This window comes from Cetorhinus maximus, chromosome 4, assembly GCF_964194155.1.
Source record: "Cetorhinus maximus chromosome 4, sCetMax3.hap1.1, whole genome shotgun sequence".
Taxonomy (NCBI): domain Eukaryota; kingdom Metazoa; phylum Chordata; class Chondrichthyes; order Lamniformes; family Cetorhinidae; genus Cetorhinus; species Cetorhinus maximus.
The window spans coordinates 10,019,130-10,044,314 of NC_135882.1; the positions used below are offsets into that span (position 1 = coordinate 10,019,130).

At 42.3% G+C, this 25,185-nt stretch overlaps 1 protein-coding gene across 4 annotated transcripts in view; it reads left to right on the top strand.

Annotated features, from left to right (window-relative positions):
• The first annotated feature begins 266 nt into the window (after nucleotides 1-266).
• nfatc1 (nuclear factor of activated T cells 1) overlaps nucleotides 267-25,185 on the top strand; it is a 272,670-nt gene continuing 247,751 nt past the window's right edge. For 3 of the 4 annotated variants that reach the window (XM_078539911.1, XM_078539913.1, XM_078539915.1), the window contains exons 1-2: nucleotides 9,797-9,988; nucleotides 19,274-20,411. In XM_078539911.1, the coding sequence (XP_078396037.1) occupies nucleotides 9,898-9,988; nucleotides 19,274-20,411 (1,229 nt within the window). In that variant the 5' untranslated portion in view covers nucleotides 9,797-9,897. Of the gene's footprint in view, nucleotides 423-9,796; nucleotides 9,989-19,273; nucleotides 20,412-25,185 lie in introns of those variants that run through there. The other variant, XM_078539912.1, reaches the window with a different exon arrangement.

The window sequence follows — 25,185 nt, forward strand, 5'->3', positions numbered from 1 at the left end:
ACACTGCACATCAGCAGAGCTCAGCTCCTGCCTGGGGAAACTCCTGCCCATCACTGCAAGCAGCAGCAGCAACAGCAGCAGCAGCGCCCACCAGCCACAGCTCACATTCCAGCTGCGGGCTTTTGAAGGGGTGGGGGGGTTGGTTGGGGGGAGGTGGTGGGAAATCACTGGCTCTCTCCAACAGTGGCAACAATCACCATTGGAAGCAAAGAGAGAGAGAGAGAGAGAGTGAGCAGGAGAGTCGAAATGCACCAGAATGCTACTGACTGATCACTTTGTCAATCTCTCGCAGGGCAGTTTCCAGCTGCGGAATTCCTGGGAATAAGCAAAGACAGAAGCAAAAAAAAAAAGTTTTGTTTGTGTGTGTGTGTGGGGTTCTTCATCGTTCCAAGCCCAAGGCAGTATGAAATCTGCAGAGGAAGGTAAACTCAATTTTTGTATTAGAACTTGTTGGTTTGAGAGATTACTTTTTAATACAGTGACACGAGTTTCCCTTTTATTTGGTGATGTGACGTGAAGCGTTGGGGGGGGATCCACAGGGGTGGATTATTATATCTATAAGAGTGAATGTTATTAAAGAAAACAACTTGTTCTGACGATAAGGGGTGAGGAATGGTAATTATTGATGTAAAGTTAGAAGGTGAGCAGTGAATTTGCTGAGTGGTGGTGAAGGGGGTGGGGAGGGTTGGATAGAGTGTCTCCCTAGTCTTTCCCATTGCTACAGTGCAGACGTATGTAAAGTCTGGTTATTTGCCGAGGTGTCCTGTCTGCACCCAGTGAGGTTACTCTGAGCGTCTCTATTGACTGTCAGTGGATACCGAGATGCAATGATTTTTCACACCGTAGAAGTTTTCAATCCGGTTGAATACTCTATATTCATACTCGTCATTTGCACGGGTTACCCAGCGACTTAATGCAACCAGCAGCAATATTGTGAGCAGACGAAAGGGACTATTTTTCTCCTTCTCTTGCCAGAAATGGTCAGGGGGAGGGAAGGGAAAAAAAACCTATCTGAATGGTCTAATTCAATAGTCTGGGCAATGGTACTCGCTGCCAAAGTACACATTCTAATTCAAACTACTTGGCATTTATTCAAGATGTTACACGCGTCTCAAGTGATTAATGGGCTGTCAACTGGATTTAAAATGACCAGATTTTCTTTTTCAAAAAAATAACTGTCCCAATACCATATGTAAGACCATTCGATATGCACAGCCCGAACTATCAATCCAACGTTGGTCACTTTTTTATTTATCGACAGCATTAACTAAACCAGGAGTGAACCGACTTTTTCTAGTGTGAGCTACTTGTCTTTTTCACGGGATGGTGCAAGCCACAGAAGGAGGCCATTCGGCCCATCGTGCCGTGTGCTAGCTTTTTGAGAGAGCTGTCCAACGTCCCATTGCCCCTGCCCGGAACTGTCCTCTTTTACCCGATGCTTTTAGTTTAACTGGCAGGTTAGCTCGAAGCAGAGAGAGAGAGAGAGAGAGGCTGACATGCGATTCAAGTGGCGAGCTGGGGAGGAGAGGAAATGTAGGGTTCCCCCAACCCTCTGCCACCCCTCCTCTGTATTATTTGTGAGTGTGTCTGTGTGTGTGTGTGGGAGCCGTTTGAATGAGGAATGCCTGCAAGAAGCGCCAGTCATCATTTTGAGATACAGTAAACAGAAAAGGATTGAGGGGCGGGATCTGAACCATGTGGACATGAACGAAGCACATCTCAGCATCAGCCACTAGTGGTCTCCCGAGCAAAGGCGAACATTAAGACTCCAGACCAGCTGAATCTCAGCGATCCCGCTCAGTTAGGCAATTTGAGATATGGGTCAATGCACGAATTTACTATCCAAAAAGGTGACAGTTTTAGAAGAAGTTCTATGCGTGCTAACCCAACTCCGTGATATTTTGTATGCTCTCACAGCGCTCCAACTAAGGACCACTTGCTTTAAAAGACAGCAGATGTATGATATTGACACGTCACTATATTGAAGTAGTACAGCCGGCAGATCTCGTTTTCCTTCACGTCAGCATTGAAGTGAAGAATACTTCAGGAGGGAGTCTCGAGAACAGCACTCCTCTTTAAAATCTTCACACAAAAAAATAGCATTCATTTTACTGCTATTTTAAAATGATTTGAAATGATTTTCAGGTTGCGTTCATTTAAAATAAAAACCTGAATAATCAAAGCTTCTCAGATGCCTGCACCTTGGCCCATCCCTTTTGCACATACAAACAAATGAAGGGCCCCTGTTAGAAAATAAGTTTTTAAGAGTCGACCACTAATAGACCAATAGATAAATTATTGCCCATTATGTGTATCTTGCCCAGGTGAACATGCTAAGATGTAAACATCCGATGAAAAAATATTTGTGTTTAGTGCCTTTCACAACCTCAATGTGCTTTACAACCAATGAAGTAATTTTGATGTGTAGCCACTGTAATTACTGCTGTAAAGTAGGAAACGTGGCAACCAGTGTGTGCACAACAAGCTCCCACAAACAGCAATGTGTCCATGATAAGATTTTTTTTTAAGTGATGTTGGTATGAGTGACCAGAATACTGTGGAGAACTCACCTGCTCTTCATCAAAGTTGTGCCGTGGGATCTTTTGCATCCATCTGAGTGAGTAGACAGGCTCCCTGTTTAGCGTCTCTTCTGTAAGACAGTGTCCCCGACAATGCAGTGCTCCTTCAATACTGCAGTGGAGCATCAGCCTAGATTTTGTGTTCAAGTCTCTGAAGTGGGACTTGAACCCATAACCTACTGACTCAAAAGTGAGAGTGCTGACACTGTTGGGTGGAAACTCCATGCCACAATTCACTCTGTGCAACACCAAAGACATGTGCCTCAGCCTTCCACAGGATTATGATTGGAGAGGCACCGTAATGCTTATGTTTAACCCAGGCCTCCATGTTGCTGCCAAGAATTTCACCAGTGCTGCTGGTTCCATCACCACAATCTGCATCAACCCAAAAAATACTAAAATAGAAGCTTTTTACATTGCTGATACTGCTCGTGACACACTCTTACTGGCCATCTCACTGTTGGAAGAATGAAGTTTGTATACAGCGTGAACTCCTCCTCCTTCAGATACCATGCCCTAAGAGGGCACTGGTGACTAGGGGCTTCCGTTGGATTGCTCCATGATTATTATGCTTGGCAAAGCACTGCAGTGGTTTGCCATTGCCTTCTGCAGTATGGCTGACCAGGAAACTCGCCTGCTCTTACCGCCTGTCTTCAGGCATATTGGAAGGATTTACAGGCTATTAATCCACCTCTTTGGCCACATTATGAATGCACCTTCCGTGGCCATCAAGTCTTGGAGTGGGACTTGAACCTGGAGCTTCTGGCCCAGAGATAGAGACGCTACCCATTTCGTCACAAGATCTCCTTCAGGCAGTGTTAACTAACATATGCTAATCCAGAATTGTAATACCATAGATTACACTGTTCATTGTCCTAGTACAATTTCTTTACAGAGCCATGGACTACTGAAGGAGACCATTCAGAACATTGTCTCTGTGATGGCTCTTGCCCAATCAATCTGACACCCACTGCTCTTTTTCTTCTTTTCAAGATCCTTTTGAAAATAACTAATAAATCAGTTACAACCACCCTTTCAGGTGGATCATTCTTGATCATAGCAAATTGCTGCATTAAAAAAATTGCCCTCATTTCTTCAAATATTTTTTATTAATGAGCTATTTTAAATGTGTCCTCTGGTTACTGACCCACCTGCTGGTGGAAATGATTTCTCCCGATATTCTGTACCTCATCTTGCAGGCAAAATTGGCCCAGATTTTGTAAACAGTCTCTTGTTATAGTTAACTTCAGCTTCCTGTGCCTCACCCCAACGTATACCCCCGCTATCATTTCAGCACCAAAGATAAAAAAATAATTTAAATGGCTAGACCTTTACCCTAAATTACTGATTTTAGCTTGGCTGTTGGGAAGAGGCAGAGATGACGTGCGGCACTTCTCAAGAACAAGGGAGAGAACATCTTAAAGCAAGAAACCTTTTGCTTTTTTCTTGACCTTCCCATTTTTACATTGCCAGGTTGATTCGTCTAGTTAGCCAAATGGCCTTTGGAAAATAAGGTTTAAACAAATTAGGAGCCAAAAAGTAAAATTAATGTTACACTTCAAACACAAAGGCACCACAAGCTTTAGGAGAAATCTAACACCAAGCAAATCATTGCTGAACATCAAAAATTATATTTTTGCACTACAGAATTGTTTTGTCCACCAAAGTTGACAGTTTTGCAAAACATACCGAAAGCTTAGTTGAAGTTACATTTTTTTTAAAAAGTAAGGAGGTTGTCCTCCAGGATCTGAAGCAAGTATGTCAACTTCTCTTTCTCTATAACTGAGATTATTCATCTTAGGCTCCACCTTTTTCTCAGAAAAGAAAGCAGTGGGACACATAAAAGAATGAGTAAAATATCCTGTGGCTACTCCACATTTATATTCTCCATTTTAAAATGGCCACCGTTGTAACATTTACATGGATTGTTATTGTGTGATGTGAGCTCAACATTACATTGGCTTGCTAACAAGTGATGATGGGCACAAAAAAAGCATCATATTTCAGTAGCAAAACAGAAACATTCATTGAAAGATAAACTGTTGCTTTAGATCAACCACAGATGTTTAAAAAAAATGTGATGGGCCATTTCTTTAAAATGAGCCCATTTTTAAATCTTTATGATGTTCTGTATTCATCAGTTTTAACTTGTAGGCCAAGGAAGTCCCCTTGGATCACACCCACATCTTATCAAGGTTGCCTGCCTCAGCTAACAGATGGCACAAACCAGATCATAGACTCCCTATGATAAAAGGCTGATCACACTAACAGTGATAAGCAGATGTGCACCAGCAGGATTCTCTGTCTGCATCACTCAAGCTAAAATGGATAGATGCAGGAACCCTGCAAAATATACAACTAGTAGATCTCTCTTGACATGGCCAGAGATTGGAGCAATTTGATGGAGAATGGAGTATGTGGTGGGAGAACAAAGCCTGAGAAGTGATGGGAGCTCTACTTTTAAAACACAGTGACTATGTGAGACATGTTCAAAACTAATGTCTACAAGCGGCTTGCTTGTGGGTTTTATGAAATCATATACAAGTATGAACCAGTTTGAAAAATTACAGATACAGAGCTAAGCTTCCTCTGACATTTCAATGAATGCTTTGCTTTCTGGAATTATATCCTGTAAATTAATTTAAATGTAATATTTCTGTGCAGGTTATATATTGTTCAGCAGTTTGTTACATATGCCAATTAAACACTATCTTTCAAAAAGAGACTCGAACAAAACATTGTGAAAAATGCACTCAACCTCTTGCCAATGATGAATACAGTTTGAACTGAATCATGTAACCTATGGAGAAATTTTCATCAATTCCAATAAAACAAATGTTAAACAGAAAACCAGTGGGAATTATCCTAAACCACCATACCTACTAGCGACACTGGAGGGAAAGAGGGATATTGCTAGTGGAGTAAGATGGGATTTTGCCCTTTTTTGGATACCAGTAAATGCCAAAAACGGCACTTTAGAGAATTTTTTTTTTTTAGCTGAGAGTTTGGGATCAGATCAGATGAGAATCAGCAGGAAAATACACAGACTGAAAGTCTTCATGTTACCAATATCATGCCCAACTGACAATGTCATGCCTCATACCTCCCACTTCCGATCCATTCTGGCACTGGGTTCCCCAGCCAATCTTTCGTCATTACCCACAACCAAGCAACAGCAGCAGAACACAATGAATCCCTATGTGTAACTGGCTTCCCTTTACTAGCATTGATCCAAAGCCTTATCCATCAAACCCAGAACAATCAGGATATTCGTGCTTATCAGTAACCTATTAGATTACTAAAAGGCAACATGAACTTGTTGATGAACAGATATATGATTATTACTGGCAAGTCACACTGCTCAAAAGAGGTACAGCAATTTTTTTTTTCATTTGAAGTGGGGTCCTACTCTACCCCCATGCAAACATTAAATAGTGTCAATACTGGAAATCCTCTACTGCCCGCTCATTCCCAAGAAATGTGGGACTGTAGGTACCTAAGCTTTACAGTCCCAGGTTTAATTTATGACTTATGCTTGGGCATGATAGGAAACCACAACTGATCTTTACATCTTGTGACACTGAGAGGAAGATGAGTCAGATTTTCATTCCTGATCAAAATCTAGTGACCCCTGCTGGAAATGTATCTGTGTGGACATTGCATACGGGCAAAATTAGGCTTTGCCTCAATCTTTGACTGTAATGCCAACTCTCATTGTTTAGACTCACACATAAAGAATGGTCACTTGAATGAGGTACAAAGTGGAAACCAGTTGCTCATGGAGTCCCCCAAGGCCGAGTATTTGGGACATGTTTTAGAATTATTTTTTTATGAGGGACTTGGATTTTGGAATATTGTCCTTTATGTCCACAGTATCAATATGAAATAGTTTTGATTCATACCAACATTGTATAGTGTAATGGTATCCTCAATCTGGAATCAGGGTACAACTTGAAGCAGAGTGAGAATTCCTGGAGAAGACAATCACTTTCTCTTTACTTTGGGTCTTAGCCCCTGATTTATATTATGGAAATTTAGCCTTGGTGAAAATCTGAAGGCACTTTACACTGCCACTGGACTTGGAGTTTAAATAGACAATAAATTTAGAAATGTAGTGCTCAATGATGCTCATCAATGTCCGATAACCCAGAGGCACTTGGATAGGCAGGTGCAATGGGCAGATGAGTGGCAGATGGAACTCAATACAGAAGAATCTAAAGATTTGGTAGAGGTGAGAATGGAGTACACATTTCATATAGTAATTCACATAACACAACAGAACAGGAAAGAGAACTGGGGGTTTTGGAGGTTAGATTGTTAGAACTGTTAACTCAGAGATCTTAGGCAGGCAAGAAAGCAAATAGAATATTAGGATGTATAATTTAAGGGTGTGGCTTGCAAGTCTAAAGAACTGATGTTGAAAATGTTGATCTGGTTTTGGTAAGGCCATATTTGGAGTATTGTATTTAGCTTTGTTACAGAAAAGATGTTAGATTATGAGACTCAGGCTGATTTCTGAACTAGGGAGCTGAGGTACAAGGAAAAAATTATCCAATTCAAAACTTTGCCCTCCTCAGTAGAAAAAGAAAAGATAGACTTGATAAAAGTCTTCAAGTTTTTCATGGGGAGGAGAAAATTAGTTACGGAAAGTTCTTGGACTTAGGATTTGAGTGTTAGAAGGTTATAGTTCTAAAGGTAAGGTTAACAAAGGAAATACAACATTTATGAAACACTTTTTTTGGTTAGTGTGATAGAATTGTGGGACAAATTAGTAGTGGGGTGGTAGAACAGAACACGTTCAGTTCAAGTTGCTCCTCTACAGACACAGCTGCAGGAGCTAAGGAATGGTGAGGGTAGCTATACTTACTGTCAAAGCAACATTTGACTGAACATTTTACCAAGGGTTCCTAGCAAAATGAATGTCAATGGAAGTCAAAGGGAAAACCCTCAGATGGCTGAAGTCATATCTGGCACAAAGCAAGATGGCTATGTTTGTTGGAAACCAATTATCACAGGACTAGAAGATTGCTTCAAGACTTCCACAGGGAAGCTCCTTCGCCCAACCATCTTCAGCTGCTTCGTTGATAGCCTTTTCTCAACTTAAGCTCAGGATGGAAATGTACATTGACAATTATATTGTTTAACTCCATTCGCAATTACTCCAGTAAAATGAATCTGCTCACACCAGCCTTTGGTGGAACCTGGATAATACCCATGTTTAGGCTGACAAGTGGTAGAAAACATTTGCAACAAATAAATACCACATAATAACCATCTGCCCCAAACTTTAGTGGCACCACCACCACTAAGTTCTTCCACCAACATCATCGTGGAGGTCACCATTAACCAGAAACTTAAATGGACCAGCCGTAATCAACACTATGCCTACAAGGGCAAGGCTGAGGCTAGTCTGCAATGGTTGGTTCATTGCCTAACACCTTGCAGCCTCTCAACTATCTATGTATGATGCAAATTGGACATAAATTGGAATTCTCATTTCACTGGTTGGTGCAGCAGCAGAAAACTAAAGAAGCTCAAAATCATATGGGATGGAGCAGTTCACTTGACGGGTACCCCCACCACTGAACCCTGTATCCAGCGCCAGCACACTGTGGCTGCAGTGTGTATAATTTACAGAATGTGACTCATCAAGGTTGTTGTACCAACACCTTCCTACCCTGCAACCTTTACGGCCAAAAAAGGACCAGCAATAATATCTTTGGAATACTTCACATGCAAGTTCCCCTCCAAGTCACTCGTCAATCAGAATTGTGCATGGGTTGCTTCCTTTTGGCTGAGTCAATATACTGGAATCCCTGAGCCAACGTTCTTGTGAAAGAACGTTCGCCATAAGAACTGGAGGAGTTCAAGAAGGCCACTGCCATCTTCTCAGAACTACTAGGAATGGGAAATAAATGTGGTCTTGTTAGTGTTGTCCACTGCCAAAGAACACCTGAAAAAAATTGGCAGCTTTAAAAAAAGTCACCAGATGGATTTTTCTTTATAATTGGTGACAGGGAAAGCAAACTATGGGAGGTTTGAAGACTAAACTCATTGGAGGAAAGGTCTGCTTTTCTTTTTATTCATTCATGGGATGTGGGCTTCGCTGGCTGGGCCAGCATTTATTGCCCATCCCTAGTTGCCCTCGAGAAGGTGGTGGTGAGCTGCCTTCTTGAACCGCTGCAGTCCATGTGGTGTAGATACACCCACAGTGCTGTTAGGTAGGGAGTTCCAGGATTTTGACCCTGCGACAATGAAGGAACGGCCAATATATTTCCAAGTCAGGATGGCGAGTGACTTGGAGGGGAACTTCCAGACGGTGGTGTTCCCATCTATCTGCTGCCCTTGTCCTTCTAGATGTTAGTGGTTGTGGGTTTGGAAGGTGCTGTCTGCCTAATACATATTACCACTTCATTATGAATGCCATTTCAGTAGCAGAGAACACACACAAACTGAAATATGAATGGACTATGCTGCATCGTATATGCCTGAAGTTAAAGGATAAAACACTCCTTGAAACTATTAATGCTGGACATCTGGCTTAAAACAATAAAATAAACGAGAACACACGAAATACAAAAGCAAAACACTGGTGGATGTTGGAAATTTTAAATAAAAACAAAAATTGCTGGATATACTCAGCAGGTTCGGCTTTGGGGGGTGGGGGGAAACAAGAGTTAACGATTCAGATCGAGAGGACTTTCCATCAGATTTTAGATCACCAAAGTTTTTTTTCTCCCCCAGGTATGATGGATATGCTGACCTGCAAAGCTAGGTCAGCTCAGCATTAATCAGGCAATGTCTTAACTTTCAGATGGGAACCTTTCAGTCACTTGTGTTAAGACGTGACCTCCCCCTTTCAGTGTCGAGAGGTAATGTAAACACTAATGTAGACTACCCCTCGGAAGACAGCTCAATGTGGGGAGAGGGAGCGCACTGTGTGTGTGACATCTCCCCGGAAACCGAGTAAGGGCGATTACAGAGGAAATTAACACACAGGAAAAAGAAACGTTAACTGTAGCAACAGCGAGAAGAAGAAAAAAATAAATAAGTAGCAACTGGGGTGCTTGTCCAGAAGAGGTCGGTCGCTGCAGGAATAACCCCCCCACTTTTTCGTCACACTCTGTAGAGTGAAGAAATTGGGAAGTTTGGCTCACTTCCTCCAACCCCCCCCCTCCCCTCTCCTCTCCTCTCAGCTTTGGTTTCCTGGATGTAACGAGTCGGTGGCGGTGGTGGTGGGGAAGCTGAGCTGAGCTGAAGCTCTGCCGTGTCCCGGGCGACAGAGGTCGGTCGCCTGCCTCCGAAAACTCCCGCACCCATGACTTCCCTGTGCCAGGACGAGGAAGAGTTTGACTTTAGCTTCCTCTTCGAGTTTAACCAGCGCGATGCAGCCTCCAGCAGCCTCGGAGGTTTGTACGGTTACCGATCACTTTTTTGCTGCGCTTCTTGAGGCAGCCCTGGGGGGGAGACCAGCCCTGGGGGGAGACCAGCCCTGGGGGGAGACCCGTCTCCTCCTCTCCCCCACCCCCCCAGCGCTGCCTCTCCACTCGAGGCGCTTGTCCTGTCTGCCTCTGCTCGTCTCTCTAAACGACCTGTGTGTGTGTGTGTGTCTTCTTGCTCTGTTCACCCCTGGCTGTGGGCTGGGTGGCTGTGGGCTGGGGGTGTAAGACAGGGAGCAGTTGAGTATGGTTGGAGCTAATGGTCCTTTTGAACGCACCTTGCAAAGCCGCTTCCATCAACTGACAGAAATGTGTTACGAAATACCATCGCTCTTCAGAAACTTAAAAAATGAGGGGAGGTGGGTGGGGGGACATACATACCCACGTGTTTGCATGTGTTACCTTGTGACTTGCGCTGTAATCTATATACGCCCTTAATTTCCTGTTTTTCTCCTGTCCTGCTCGAAAATGTGGTCGAATATTTCATTTCTCGACATCATCTGCTGATTTTGTCGATTTACTCCCACTTGTATTGAGCACAGCGGTTGTTCGGAAGCCCATGCAAACTGTGTTGACTACCCGGGGATGATTTAACAATATCGTTAACTAAAACATTCCCCGCAGAGGCGGTAGCTTGGGGACGGCAAGGATGCTATTGCATTTAAGACAGTTCTTTTCAATGGATTAGGTGACTCTTGGTGGTACCCGCACTGTTTGTTTCGGGTGTTGTCTAGAGGGATGACAGTTGCCAGTTGTAATTTTAGGGGATGCTCCAGGTAACGTTGTCCAACTGCATCAACAGAGAGTAAGGGATATTAGCAGTGGTCAGAATACAGTCAGCTAACACCATGGCCACCGCTATCCTGTCCCACTGCTTATTAGACATCAGATTGCAGATGAAAGACATTTCTTTAGGTTAATGATGGCGAGCGAGCTGGAAGCTATCCTGTTCAACTGCTGCTGAAATTTCCAAATCCTGATTCTATCCTCCCCACCACTGTTCACTCTGAACTGAATCCAGTGGTGTGTTACCTCTGTGTCCTATAATCCTCTGATAAGCTTCAAATCATGCATCCTAACCACTACCAAGTCCACCTCCACATCCACCTCACTCTGTGGATGCCGGAGACCTTACCTGCACCCCCCTTTTGTCACAGCAGGGCTCGACTATAATGCTCTCCTTGCTGGTCCTCTGCATGTCACATTGTATAAACCGGAACTCTGCTGCACACACTCAATAATCGCCATTTGGCTCCCCATTATACACATCAAATTGAAAGTTTTTTTTCCCTCACCTACAAATCCCTCCAGGGCTTTTTTTCTTCATCTCTACAACCTCCTTCAGCTCTACATACCAGTATGCTTCCTCTGCTCTTGTGACTCTCAGCTTCTGCCTTAGAACTGCTGTGTTGATACCACATTGTGAAATTCTCTTTCCATTCTCTTCCTGAAAATGTGTGCCTTTGGACTGTATCGCCACCGGCTTCTTCGAATGCTTCTTCCATTTGTTGTTGCCACTGAGAAGCACTTTGGGATGTTTTATTAAGCTTACGAGTGTTGTATAAATCAAGTTGTACCTTTTTAAAAAATTTGTTCATGGGATGCTAGGCCAGCACTTATTGCCCATCCCTAATTGCCCTTGAACTGAATGGCTTGCTCGGCCATTTCGGAGCCAACCAGGGTCTGGAGTCACATGAAGGGCAGCAGATTTCCTGAAGGGCGACAATCGACAATGGTTTTTTTTTAAAAAGCCATCATTAGACATTTAAAATGAAATTCCACCACCTGGGAGTGGAACCCAGGTTCCCCATTACCCTGGGTCTCTGAATTATAAATCCAGTGACAATACCACTGCACCATCACCTCCCCTTATAGGCCGTAAGCTCACAGCTTAAAGTTGATAACTACCACTTGAATCCTCGACAGCCTTGAAATGCGTGCAGAATACCAATATTTCTATACAGCTTAATAAAGCAGTCATCATCATTGCAAATGTGTCAACAGTAACGGAGTGTGGGAGACTGGAAGGGCTATGGGAGGGTGAGTTTCAGTCTTGCTAACCTCCTATAAATAATGCTCCAATTGTAAGTGGCAACAGCAAAGAACGGGATGTCAATCTGATAGATAAATCATTGTAAATGTAAAAAAAAATTGCACTGCCGGCTTCAGATTATCAGTTGGCAATGTCATGGCAGTTTAATTATTGTGAATAAACACACGGTAATGGCAAGAAAAGGTCATTCACCCCATAAAAGCTCATTCGTCTCATACTATAAATTTCCCATTGGAAAACACAGAAAGATTTATGGCATAAAAGGAGGCCATTCAGCCTGCCATGTTCATGCTAGCTGATAAAGAGCTATCCAGTCTCCTCCCAGCTCTTGGTCTGTAGCCCTATATGGCACCTCAAATGCATTTTCAAGTGTGATTTTCAATGTGATGAGGGTTTTTGTCTTTCAGACAGTGAGTTTCAGACCCCCACCACACCCTCTGGGTGAAAACATTTCTCTTTAGGCCCCTTATAATCCTTCCACAATAATTCGTACCCAGCTACATTTTGGACATCCAAATCTTTTATTTTTGGCCTTTACTGCCTTGCTTGCCAGGTTATTCCAGACTGATCAGTGAAGAAGGTCGTTCCAATATCTATTAATTTTTCTTTTCACCAATTAGTAGAAGCAATCCAAGACTGAAGCATGTAATCTAACTGACCCATCAGTGCAGTACTGAGGGAGTCCTGCAATTTTCGATGTGACGACTTTAAATTGAGAGATTAAACCAATACTTCATCTGTCCTAAATAGCTGGAAAAACTCAGCAGGTCTGACAGCATCTGCGGAGAGGAAGACAGTTAACGTTTCAAGTCCATATGAAGAGTCGTACGGACTCGAAACGTTAACTGTGTTCCTCTCCACGGATGCTGTCAGACCTGCTGAGTTTTTCCAGCTATTTTTGTTTTTGTTTCAGATTTCCAGCATCCACAGTATTTTGCTTTTAATTTCATCTGTCCTCTCAGGTGGATGAAAAAGATCCCATGGCACGATTTGGCAAAGGGCAGGTTAATTCTAATTGGCCAATGTTTATCCTTTCACCAACATCGCTGACCAGATTACCTGATCATTTATCTTATTGCAGTTTGTGGGACTTGGAATGTGTCAAATTGATTGCTGCATTTCCCTACATCACAACAGCGACTACACTTCAAAAGTATTGCATTGGTTGTGAAAAGCAATGTATATGAATGGGTTCATTCCTTCCTAAATGTATGTTCTCCATCCTCAATCTCCTGCCTTCATTTTAAATTATGTTATGGATTCATTTTGATTGTGAAATAGAAGATGCAGTCTTAGGTCCACATTTGTATTAATAGCAGCTATAGGTGACTAAAGCATTAAGGGCTGAAATATTATTACTTTATTTATGTTACGATAGTGGCTATACTTCAAAAGAACTTTGTTGGCTGTGAAGTGCTTTGGGATGCCCCGAGGTCATGCACGGTGCTATATAAATGCAATTTTTTTTTCCCATCTCCTTTCTTTCTCCTTGCTTTTTTCCCCTCTCTCTGCCTGTCTTTCTATAACCTGCAATGAATTACAAATCATTTACTCAACTACTATAGATGATACTGTCCATGACTACTGTTTTTAGCTCCCCAATTAACCTGACTAATAATAACTATGAAAGTGACACAAAACTGTTACTATTATATTTTTAGCATCGCCGCTTGTGTATAACCAATAGATTAGGAACTTACTTTCAGCTCGTTTTGTGGGAAAATAGCATCCAAATTACATTCATTCCCAACTGCCAGCATGTGATGGGTTAATTTTCCATGCATTGTATTACTGGCACACAAATATGTTTTCCAGTAAAGTATGAATTGATATATGGATTTTTCTACTGTGGTGTTATTACTACAACTTTCATCTGTGAAGGACGCTTAAAAATGTCATGCAAAACAAATTACTTAAGTTTAGAAAAAGAGCCAGCATCCAACCAGTTAACAAAAAATATCTGAGGGCCTTGTGGCCTAAAACGTCTGAAGAAACAAAACATGTTGCTTCGGTTTTTGGGATTCCTATCTAATTTTTTTATGGGAGCCTGTTGAAGCCTTTAACAGGTCAGCATTGGTGACTAAAATTTGATAGAGGTGTTCAAAATCGTGAGGGCTCTGAACAGAGTAGATAGGGAGAAACTGTTCCCACTCATGAAAAGGATCAAGAACGAGAGGGCGCAGATTTGAAGTAATTGGCAAAAGAAGCAATAGCGACATTGGAAAAGCTTTTTCACACAGCGAGTGGGTAGGGTCTGGAATGCACAGCCTGGGAGTGTGGTGGAGGCAGGTTCAATCGAGGCATTCAAAAGGGAATCAGATAGTTATCTGAAAAGGAAGAATGTGCACGGTTAAAGGGAGAAGGCGGGGAAATGGCACTATGCAAATTGCTCATTCAGAGAGCCGGGGGCGCAGTCATAATGGGCCGAATGGCCACCTTCTGTGTTGTAACAATTCTGTGATTATGTGAAAATGCAGCTTCTTTGGAGTGAATGTGGGTAATTCTAAACTAAATGATTTACCTACTTGGATCTTTCGCATCACTAGTTAAATGATTAACCTTGGTTACTGATGCTGTTCTCCTAAACAGTCTAAATTCTATAGAATCTGTAGCTTCACCAATGCCAGAGATGGTTTTTTATTAATTTCTGTCAAAGTAGTTGGTGAATTTCTGTGCTTGAGAAGGTGAGGAATGCCAGTGCTGAGAACGGAATGTTTTTCTACTTCTCACATCAGCTGTCTTCATCAAGCACTGCCAAATCACCAGGCTGCTATATTCATAGTAAAGCTCTCTCCAGTCTGCCTCAACGATATGTCTTAAACCTAACCTTGGAAGAGCATCTCTACTGTGTATCAGTGTGACATTTCTGTTCCCCACGCCAACAGTTCTTCTGTAAGTGGCAATTATCTCTCTGCATCTGCTTGTGGCTGTTGCTGCCAGCAGATTTGCTGTCATGGTATGTCACACTTGTCTGTCTTGCCCCGTCCTCTCACATCCACTGTAGCTCATCTGCAACCACTCTGTGACGTCCATCAACCAACAATGCATTGGTTGACCCCTCTTTCTGCTTCCCCCCGCACCCCCCCTCCACTTTGCCCTCTAACAGAGACCTGTATAACTTTCCAGCTCTGATCGACTGGCCGAAAGACTGACATTTTCTTTTCTGGATGTCACTTTTTAGAGTTCTTTTTGCTCTTGCAATTTCAGGCACCTTTTCATTCCTCATGTACTGTACGTGGCATTTTTAGCATAACTCGCACCCACATTTCAAAGGCCTCTATTTTCTTCCACAGATCTTTATTTAATTTGTACTGTGGAGTTGTGCTCACTAGGAGCTGGTGCTGCTGTATTTGAATTCCGGGAGTAATCATTCATGGTCCAACTTCTGGCATTTAAACTAAATTCATCTGCCTTATTGCGGAGGGCTTATTGCCCCAGATTCTCTGCCACCAAAGCTGGGGAGCCAGATTTAGCCATTGAAATACCACAAGGTAGTTCGTGGATGAAGGCCTCTGTGAATTTGAACTAAAACAGCACCAGTATAAAAGTGGCCAGTGACTGGTAAAGCTGGCTTATACAAGAAGTAGTAAGGAGACTTCTGCCCCCTGAGTCTGGGTTGGATTGACATACAAGTTTTAGAGGTGAATTGAGTAAACCAATGTGCTACTGTGTTTCTCTTTGTGGAAGTTTCTATACGGGAGTAGAGGTAAACTTGTACTTTTGCTGGTTTAAAGAGGTAATACAAATTCTTTCCAAATGCTTTGTACAAGTCCACTTATGAAAATGAATGAATTAAACCAAATTGGGAGGAAAGTTAACTGAGTTTCTTTGGGGTAGCAATTGTCCAGATACAAAATTGACTAAACTGATACCCATACATGCTCACTCCTGAGTTTCTACTTTCCAGCTTTAAAAGTTCTTTTAGAATCTGTTTTGTAAAGTACTTGCATTCAAGGATCAGTGTTAAAATCTCCGTAATAATTAATTATTAAGCAGATGACCTATGGCTGCCCTTATCTTGTGAAAATAGTTATGGTATTGTATTAGAACTGTTTTTAAAAAATTGCCGTTGTAACAATGGTGAAATTGTCAGCATTTGTCGTCATTACTCTGTGCAACTGACAGCAACTTCTGACGTGCAAATGCCAAAATCCAGAAATTGCTGTCCATAATTCTCCATCCCTCCACAGGGTGCACTGTTGAAGTCCCTGCAGATTGAAATCACCTAGAAATCACTGATTTGACGTGAACTTCCATTTCTCACATCATTTGTTTTGTAAAAAAACCCTAAAAAATATTATGCTTGTAATGGCTTACTAAGTCGTAATCACTGTTGATCTTCTCTGACACTGAAAAACTAATCTATGTTAGTGTAGTGCCTGATTTCTCCATTATGATAAACAATTTCATACATTTATTTTTTTTTTAAAAAGATGGCTTACGATTTTTCAGATTCTACCTTAAACCCACACCCATGTATGTCCCAATCTTTATTCTGCTCTCCTGCAAAATTATTAAAAAGTGAAGGACAATCAGTGCTTTTTACATCCTGGTTTACTGTGGGTGAGAATTCTTCAATGAGATTAGCTGCTTTGCCTGTTTGATGGCATCACTGTTGCTGGGCACTGGGGATCCCCTATAGTCCGTACCAGAATTAAGTTAACCTCAGGAAAGGTGAAATCCACGCCACAGAGAGAGCTAGATCTTTGTGTACAGCTTTGAAGTCAGAGGCGAGTGACCTCACCTCACCCCGACCACAAAATCCAGGCCAGTTAATCAATGCAAAGTCAAAATATAAAATCTCTCATTTCCTAGGGTAGCACAACATGTTGGATTACTGCCGTACGTTGTTGTGGGTTGATGGGAGATGGGCTTGATCCCTTCGCTCTGTGGCATTTCCAATCTTCTGGTGCATTTCTGTATGGCAAAAACGTTGTCTGCCAATAGCCAGCAAAGAATGGCATTGGTGGAGGCTTGCAAATCAGTCTTCCCTCTTGATATCTCCACTGCAGTTGGTGCACAACCTAGGAATATCAGAGTGAAGGTAGACTCCACTCTAACTGCATCCAGTAATTGAACAGGAGCAGACCGCAAAGCAAAACAGAATACTGAGCTGCATTGGGGGGATTATGACTGAGACCATCACGCTGATGATCTGTCATGCTCTGGTCAAGCCATACCTTGCGCAGTGAATTCGGCTCTGATCACTGAACAGAAAAGATCCAAGGCTTAGGAAATGATGCAGTGGAGGGACAGAACCCTGATATTGAGCACCCAGGGCACTGAGCTATGGGAAAAGGTTAGAAACGAATTGGATTCTTTAGCTTCAAAAGGGAATCAATTTTGTAGAGTTAAGTAGGATGGAGTATTGGGCATTGGGCATTAAATTGCTGCAGTTCATGTGGAGTAGGTATTTGCCTGTCCAAATAAAAGATATAAAAAATACCATAGCTCTGGTTGAAGAAGCACATCAGAGTTCTCCCACTGTCCTGGGCAATGTCCTGGGTTATCCTTTCACCAACACCACTATAATGGAATAACTAGTAATTTACCACACTGCTTTTTATGGGACATTTTTGTGCACAATTTAAATGCTCTCTTCCCATACATAACAACAGGAACTACACCTTTAAGAGGAATTTATTATCTGTGAATTGCTTTGGGATACTCTGAAGGTGAGAAAGCTGTTATATAGATGTTGGCTGTTTCCTTCTCTTAATGGAATTTGAAAGAATTAATCTTGAGCATTATTTCAAGTTAAATCACAACCACGGGATGGGGAGAAATGAACTGGAGAAAAAGCAGGTTCAGGATTGATGTTGGAAAGCATTTCTCCGAGTGTCCCAAAGCGCTTCACGGTTAATAAATTATATTTAATGTGTAATGTAAGCAAATAGAGCAATCGGCTTGCGCACAACAAGACCCCATAAACCGCAAAATACTAAATGACAACTTATTCAGCTTTAGCTGCCCAAGTGCTAAACTTATTTAAAATGATGGGGAGAAATCTTTTGATTTTATAACTTTCAAAAGGGAATAAATTACTTCAATGCCCACAGCGATGCCACAATGCAATTTTAAAAAAAAATTCTTATTATACAACTGTTAAAACATTGGAGTGACCTGACCCTATAGTGTACCATGTGGGGCATGGCAACATGGAGTGTCACCTTCAGTTCCCCAAAAAATAAAATGGGAGTCCTAGTCCAGGTTGAACCACTCCTATCAAGGAAGGAGGGGAAAACATTTGTTACATCAAATGTTGTCTTGGTCTGCTCACATCAGGAGCAGCATTGGTAAAACATTCACTCCCTCCACCACTGACGCACAGCAGCAGCAGTGTTGTACCCTCTACAAGACGCACTGCAGGAACTCACCAAGGCCCCTTAGACAGTACCTTCCAAACCCATGACCACTACCATCTAGAAGGACAAGGGCAGCAGATAGTTGGGAACGCCACCACCTGGAAGTTCCCCTCCAAGTCACTCACCATCCTGACTTGGAAATATATCACCATTCCTTCACTGTCGCTGGGTCAAAATCCTGGAACTCCCTCCCTATCAGCACTGTGGGTGCACCTACACCACATGGACTGCAGTGATTCAAGAAGGCAGCTCACCACCACCTTCAAGGGCAACTAGGGATGGGCAATGAATGCTGGCCTGGCCAGTGACACCCATATCCCATGAATGAATAAAAAAAAAAGGAGCCTGGAAGTAAATTCATGTATCCTGCAAAGCTGGTAGGGTCAGAGGTATAAATACAACAACAACAAAAATAACAACTTGTATTTATATATTACCTTCCATGTAATAAAATGTCCCAAGGCACTTTGGATACAGCAGTTTTTCTTAATGCACAGCATAGAAATGTAGGCCATTCAGCCCAACAAAAGACTGCATTTTGCTCCATACAAGTCTTCTCCGACCCTACATCATTTAACACTATGAGCATTGCCTTCTATTCCTTTCTCCCTCATGTACTTATCTAGTTTTCCCTTAAAAATGCTATTTGTCTCAGCTACTTCATGTGGTAGCTAGATCCACATTCTAACTACTCTGTGTAAAGAAGTTTTTTTTCTGAATTCGCTATTGAATTTATTAGTAACTATCTTAATTTCTATAATACCTTTTATTTACATTTACAAAAGTTTCTTTCAAATGAGCATACTTAATGGAATTATTATCGTTCTTTTTTCACAGAAGCCTACAATTTTGCTTCACCACATGTTACAGTCACTCCATCTACGGGTGTGGTCAATCCTTCCATACCAATATCCTGTCATGGGCTGCACTCTTCGAGTCCAGTGGTTTCTGTGCTACCATCAACAAATCAAATGATGGGATATGGGGGAAACATTGACACTGGAGCTTCAGGCTACTACTTGACTCCTAATGTAAGACCAAATTGCGCTCCAACTCTTGAGAGTCCAAGGATAGAAATTACTCCTTATCCAGGAATACACCTTAGCCATAACCAGTTTGCTGGTGAAACTGAGCTGGATGGAGTTGAGAATGGTCCTGGCTGTAAGCGCTCCAATTCATTAGTTACCCTGACTCTACCAAATGCAGATGCCTACAGAGATCCCTCATGCTTAAGCCCAGCAAGCAGTCTTTCTTCTCGAAGTTGCCATTCTGAAGCATCTGAATCCAGTTATTCCATTCCTTATGATACCTCTCCGCTGACCTCTCCTTGGCAGTCACCATGTGTCTCCCCCAAGGGCACTGCTCATGAGGAAGGGTTCCCTCGTGGGCAAGCTGCATGCACCCTTTGGAATTCACCAAGGCATTCGCCGGGCACTTCACCTCGAACAAGTATCACCGAGGAGAACTGGCTGAGCCCACGACCAACCTCGAGGCCATCGTCGAGGCCGCAGTCTCCTTGTGGCAAAAGAAGGCATTCGTTCAATGGTGGATACTACCGCCAACCATCCTATTCACCGCATCATTCTCGAACCCCATCACCGCAAGCCTCCCCTCGGGTAAGCGTGACTGAGGAAACGTGGTCGGGGAGTGGAAACCAGTACAATTCTGCTATCCTTGCTGCCATTACAGCACTCACCACTGACACCTGTATGGATATCAATGACAGTATTCCTGTCAAGTCCCCAAGAAGAACTATACAAGAGCAAAACCCTTCTATGTCTCTCAAGCCTGAACCAGGGAACGATGAACAAAGGGCTTATTCGCCATCTGGAGATCCATTGCAAGAAGAATTTTCTGCATCTCGCCTTCTTATCAAAAAAGAAACTTTCTGTGAACAGTATTTATCAGTACCTCAGCACCCATATCCATGGGCTAAACCGAAATCTGTGTCGTCATCATCATCATCCTTTGCCAGGTATGAAACGTATAAATCTATGATTTTTGCTCCTAGACCATGTTAAACATGTAGCTAGCTTTACAGAAATGGCATTGAAAGGTGGTAGACTTTCATAAGAAGGAAAATGTGCATTTATATAGAGCCTTTCACAACCTCTGGCCACCCCAAAGTACTTTACAGCACTGACGTTCAGAGAAATGATATGTTGCTGAAAATGGTTCTGCCCACCACTGGTATATAAAATAATGGGCTGAATTTTGCAGTCAACGGCAAATGAATACCTGTTCATTGCCTTTACACTTGCCCACAAACTTTCTATTGGCTTTTGCACTGGGACTTGCTAAAATTAGGAAGCTATTCCGGCACAGCACCCTCTACAGGGGATTTGGACCTGAGTGAACAGTGGTAAGCAACTGTGTGACTCCTTAACCAATCAGATTAATCCTTACTGAGATATGCAGAGTTCGAACCAAGAAGTGTCAGTTAGAATACTTAATTAAATGCCAAATCATGTGCAGAAAACAAAATAAAGAGTGGGAAAAGAGGTGATGATAAGAGATTTAAAAAATGTATATATTTAAATGCTTAAGCTTTTAACATCTCCAACAATAATTACAATCTGAAGGAATGAGAGCCCACACTTCTAGAAGTTAATTTTCATTGCCTGAGAGGTTGTTTGAAAGTAATTAAGAATCAGGGCACTGTTAAAAATTCACCTCCACTGGAATGGACAAGCCCTAACATTTTCTGGTACATGCAGCGTGTATTTATCACCTGAGTAAGCAATATCTTGCCATTTCATGTGTTTCAACAGTGTGTCTCTTGGTGAGATATCTGTATAGCACAGCTTCAGGGTGAGCATGGCAACGCAGACAGCAACTTTCTGATTGGCCTGATGTATCTTTACCACAAAATCCAGATAATTAATAATTATGGTACTTGCTGTCTTTACCTGTTCATTTAAAATATGAAACTTGTTGTTTTGTAAATAATTTTGTCACCCAGTGAGGTAAAGCTCTCCTATTTCCTGCTTGTTTTCTGAGAAGCAGACCTTTAAATCCTTTTAATTACTAAGAAAAATATTGAGTAACTTATTTTGTGAAGAAATTATTCCTGTGTTGATCAACCTTAGATTCCTTTACCTCATTCAGTTTCCTGCTTTCTAAGAAAAAGGCGATGTTAACGAATATAACAAATCATGACATGAATTATATCACTGAACTGTTAATGAGCTGATGCTTGGAAGTCAAAAGAACATAGGAACAGAAGTAGGCCATTCCGCCCCTTAAGCCTATTTTGTCATTCTCTTAGATCCCGGTTGATCCATAGCTTAACTTCACGATCCTGTAACCTTTAATACTCTTGCCGGACAAAAATCTGAACAATCTCAGTTTTGAATTTTTCAGTTGATCCCCAGCAGCGGTTTTTTTTTTGGACAGAGCGGTCCTGATTTCCAGTACTTTCTGTGAAAATAAGTGCTTCCTGACATCACTCATGAATGCCCTAGCTTTCATTTTAAGATTCTACCCCCAAAGCAAGATGAATTACTAAGAAACATTGCTCAATATTTTACTCGGTAATTTAAAAAAAATTACAGGCTTCCTTATCAGAAAATAATCAGCAAATCAGAGACCATAAGCTTGTTCACTGACAAAGTTATTACAACTATCATGGACTAATTCCTCTCCTGATGCCTTGAGGATTCTAGAGCATCCATTGGGTACTCTTGACATTGAGTAAATGTACTTCTGCTAGGGTTTTGCTGCTCAGGGGAAAGAGCCAAGGGAAACCTGGGAAAAATGGTGGAATCGCTGTTTATGACAGGCTTTTCTGGGTTTTCTGCAGGCCTTTTTTTTTTGCCAATGATGATTGACCACCTGACGATTGTGAGAGCTGTAATGGAATTTTATCCCCTCAATTTTGATATCAATTTGTGTTTTGTAAGATTTGTCTTCAACATCCAAATAAGCCCATTCAGGGCTCGTACGTTTGTGCGAGGATACGTAATCTGGGACGGTCGTGAAAAATGAATGAATGAAATCTGGCCAAGAGATCACCAAAATATGAAGAATGAATATGAAAATGATCTCCCACCACCCAACTAGTTGTGGTTAATATTGAAATTGCCAAATTCTCAAATTTCTCAGCCCTTTTCAAAGCTGCATTGGTATTTCTCATTTGTAAGAATCTTTTTAAAGATTACGTTTCCTGGGAAATTTTTAATTTTTTATAGGAAGAAACGTAGCTAGATAGGCTGGAGGACAAACTCATTTTTCGGGAGAGACGGTGACATATTGGTATTACCGCTGGACTAGTAATCCAGAGACCCAGGGTAATTTCCTGGGAACCTGGGTTCGAATCCTACATGGCAGATGGTGAAATTTGAATTCAATAAAGGTCTGGAATTAAATGTCTGATGATGACCATGAAACCATTGCCGATTGTCATAAAAACCCATCTGGTTCACTAATATCCTTTAGGGAAGGAAATCTGCCATCCTTACCTGGTCTGGCCTACATGTGACTACAGACTCTCAGCAATGTGGTTGACTTTTAAAAAAAAAAACCCTATGAACAGGTGCATTTAGTGTTGGGCAATAAATGCTGGCCTAGCCAGCAATGCCCACATCCCATAAACGAGTACATTTTAAAAAAACTTTTTGGGTGAAAATTAAGGGTGATAAACACTTAGCAAAAAAAGTTTGCACACTTATTGATTCATAGAGGTTTATTTTGAATACATTTTTGTCATTTAATTTACCTGGATTACAGAAATATTTTAGAATATTTTGGTGGGATATTGAAGAGGAAATGAAAAGAATATATGATAGAAAGCATCTGATGCCACCTACAAATATAGTTGAAAGAGTTTTACAGAACCCTCCAAAGCTGACAAAAGTCATGTGGGTTGTAAAAACAGTCACTTCTAAGAGGAAAATCATGGAAAACTTCCTAGGAAGAATTTTCAAACTTAAAAATGATAATCTGAAATTGAAATATCTCAGTCATATTTTATATCAAAGGTTTGTACTGCCTTTTCAACATTTAACATCATATGGTTGTGTTGGATTTGAAAGCATTTTACGACCCTGTGGTGGAGCTGTAAAATGCAGCAAGCCATTCAAAAGTCCATTGACTTTGGAGGGATGCTGAAATCTTGCTGGCATAAAATTCCACCCATTATCTTCATCTTAATTTAACATGACAAACAGACTTACCATAATTCCAAAATGCACAAAGTGAAGCATTCATATAATGAGAGCTACAACTTACTTTAAACGTCATTGGCATTTTGGCAATATGGGGCACAATTGTCCGGTCCTGTTGGCAGCAGGCATGGGCGGACAATATGGCTGGAGGGCCAAAAATTGGCTTTACGCCATCGTGAATCCAGTTCACGGTTATCCGCGCCATCCATCAATGGTGGGCCGCGTTTCCCACCTCCATATGTCGGAAACCTAATTTCAATACTTTAGCATCTCATTATAAGCCCTGCTGACCGGAATCATCCCTCCCACATGGGATGATTCGGGCACGTCAGCCTGGTTGCACGCCGATGTGTTTCACAACTGTAGGTAAGCGAGGTACACCTGGGGAACTGCACTTCACTCGGGACTTCAAGGTTTGTTTGCCTACGTTGCTTTGAGCAGCACTCGTGGTCATTAGTGCCAGGCTTTGCAGACAGCACCACATCACTTTTAGGGGGGCTCACGGGCTGGTCTCTACTTACCAGACCAGCCGGAAGACTGGGGGTGGCTTTTCAACAGGGCTAGGGCTTGCTTGGAGAAGAGGGAGAAGTGGCCTCAGGCAAGGGAAGAGGCTGCAGGGCGTGGGCTGTACTGGGGAAGGAGGGTATCCCAGGGTGTGTGTGTGGGGCACATGTTGATCTGTGCAAGTGGCCTCAAGATGATGAGGGCTGAGGAGGCAGTCTCCAGAGGAGATGAGGCCAGATGGAGATGTGAGGGTGTGTGTGAGAGAGTGAGTAGTGGTGTCCCTTGATCTGGCAGTGAGCGAGATGCCAGTGAATGTGTGATGGGCTTGTGAGTGTGTGAGTTTAGAGTGATGACATGGTTGCCTTACCCTGGCTGCACGGATGAGATCATTCATCTGTTTTCTGCACTGGATGGCCAACCTCTTGTGTGCAGCGTTGGCACTACCTCTTACATCGCCTCCCTAGCCGGAGTGGTCAGACTGATGGGCCTCCTGCAGCCAGAGCTGGAGTAGGGGACTTCATGGCGGGCTTCCACGGTGTCCAGAAGGTGGCCCACGAATGTATCACTAGATCCGGGGGCTGCACTCTTCTTGGTTTTTGGGGCCAAGTCTTCACCGGAGCCGCCCTGGGCTGCAAACATTGGGATGTACGCACGCAGCTGCAGTTTAAATCTGGCGCCCAGCGTGAGGAAGTGGTGAGGTAACAGTGTGGCGGACAAAACTGAGGCCGCCCTCCCAGCAAGCCGATGTTTTTCCTGTGGCTGCATAATTAACGAGGGGGATAGGGGGCAATACGGCACCAAAATCCACAATTGCAGCCGGCAGGTAAAACATCTTTTTTCACACCTGCTACCACACTTAGTGCAAATCTGGGATGGTTTCCGCCCATAGTATACATCAAATTTCTTTCTCTTTAACCAATATAACACTTTCAGTAGAAAATAAGCCTGTACAATCCATGTAGTAATTCAAGAGAGGGGTTTGTCATATTTGTTGTTTGCTGATATTACAACCCATTTTGAGGACATTCAGTATATAATGTAAAAGTTGTCTAGTTGTCTGGCAACTGATACATTTGTCAC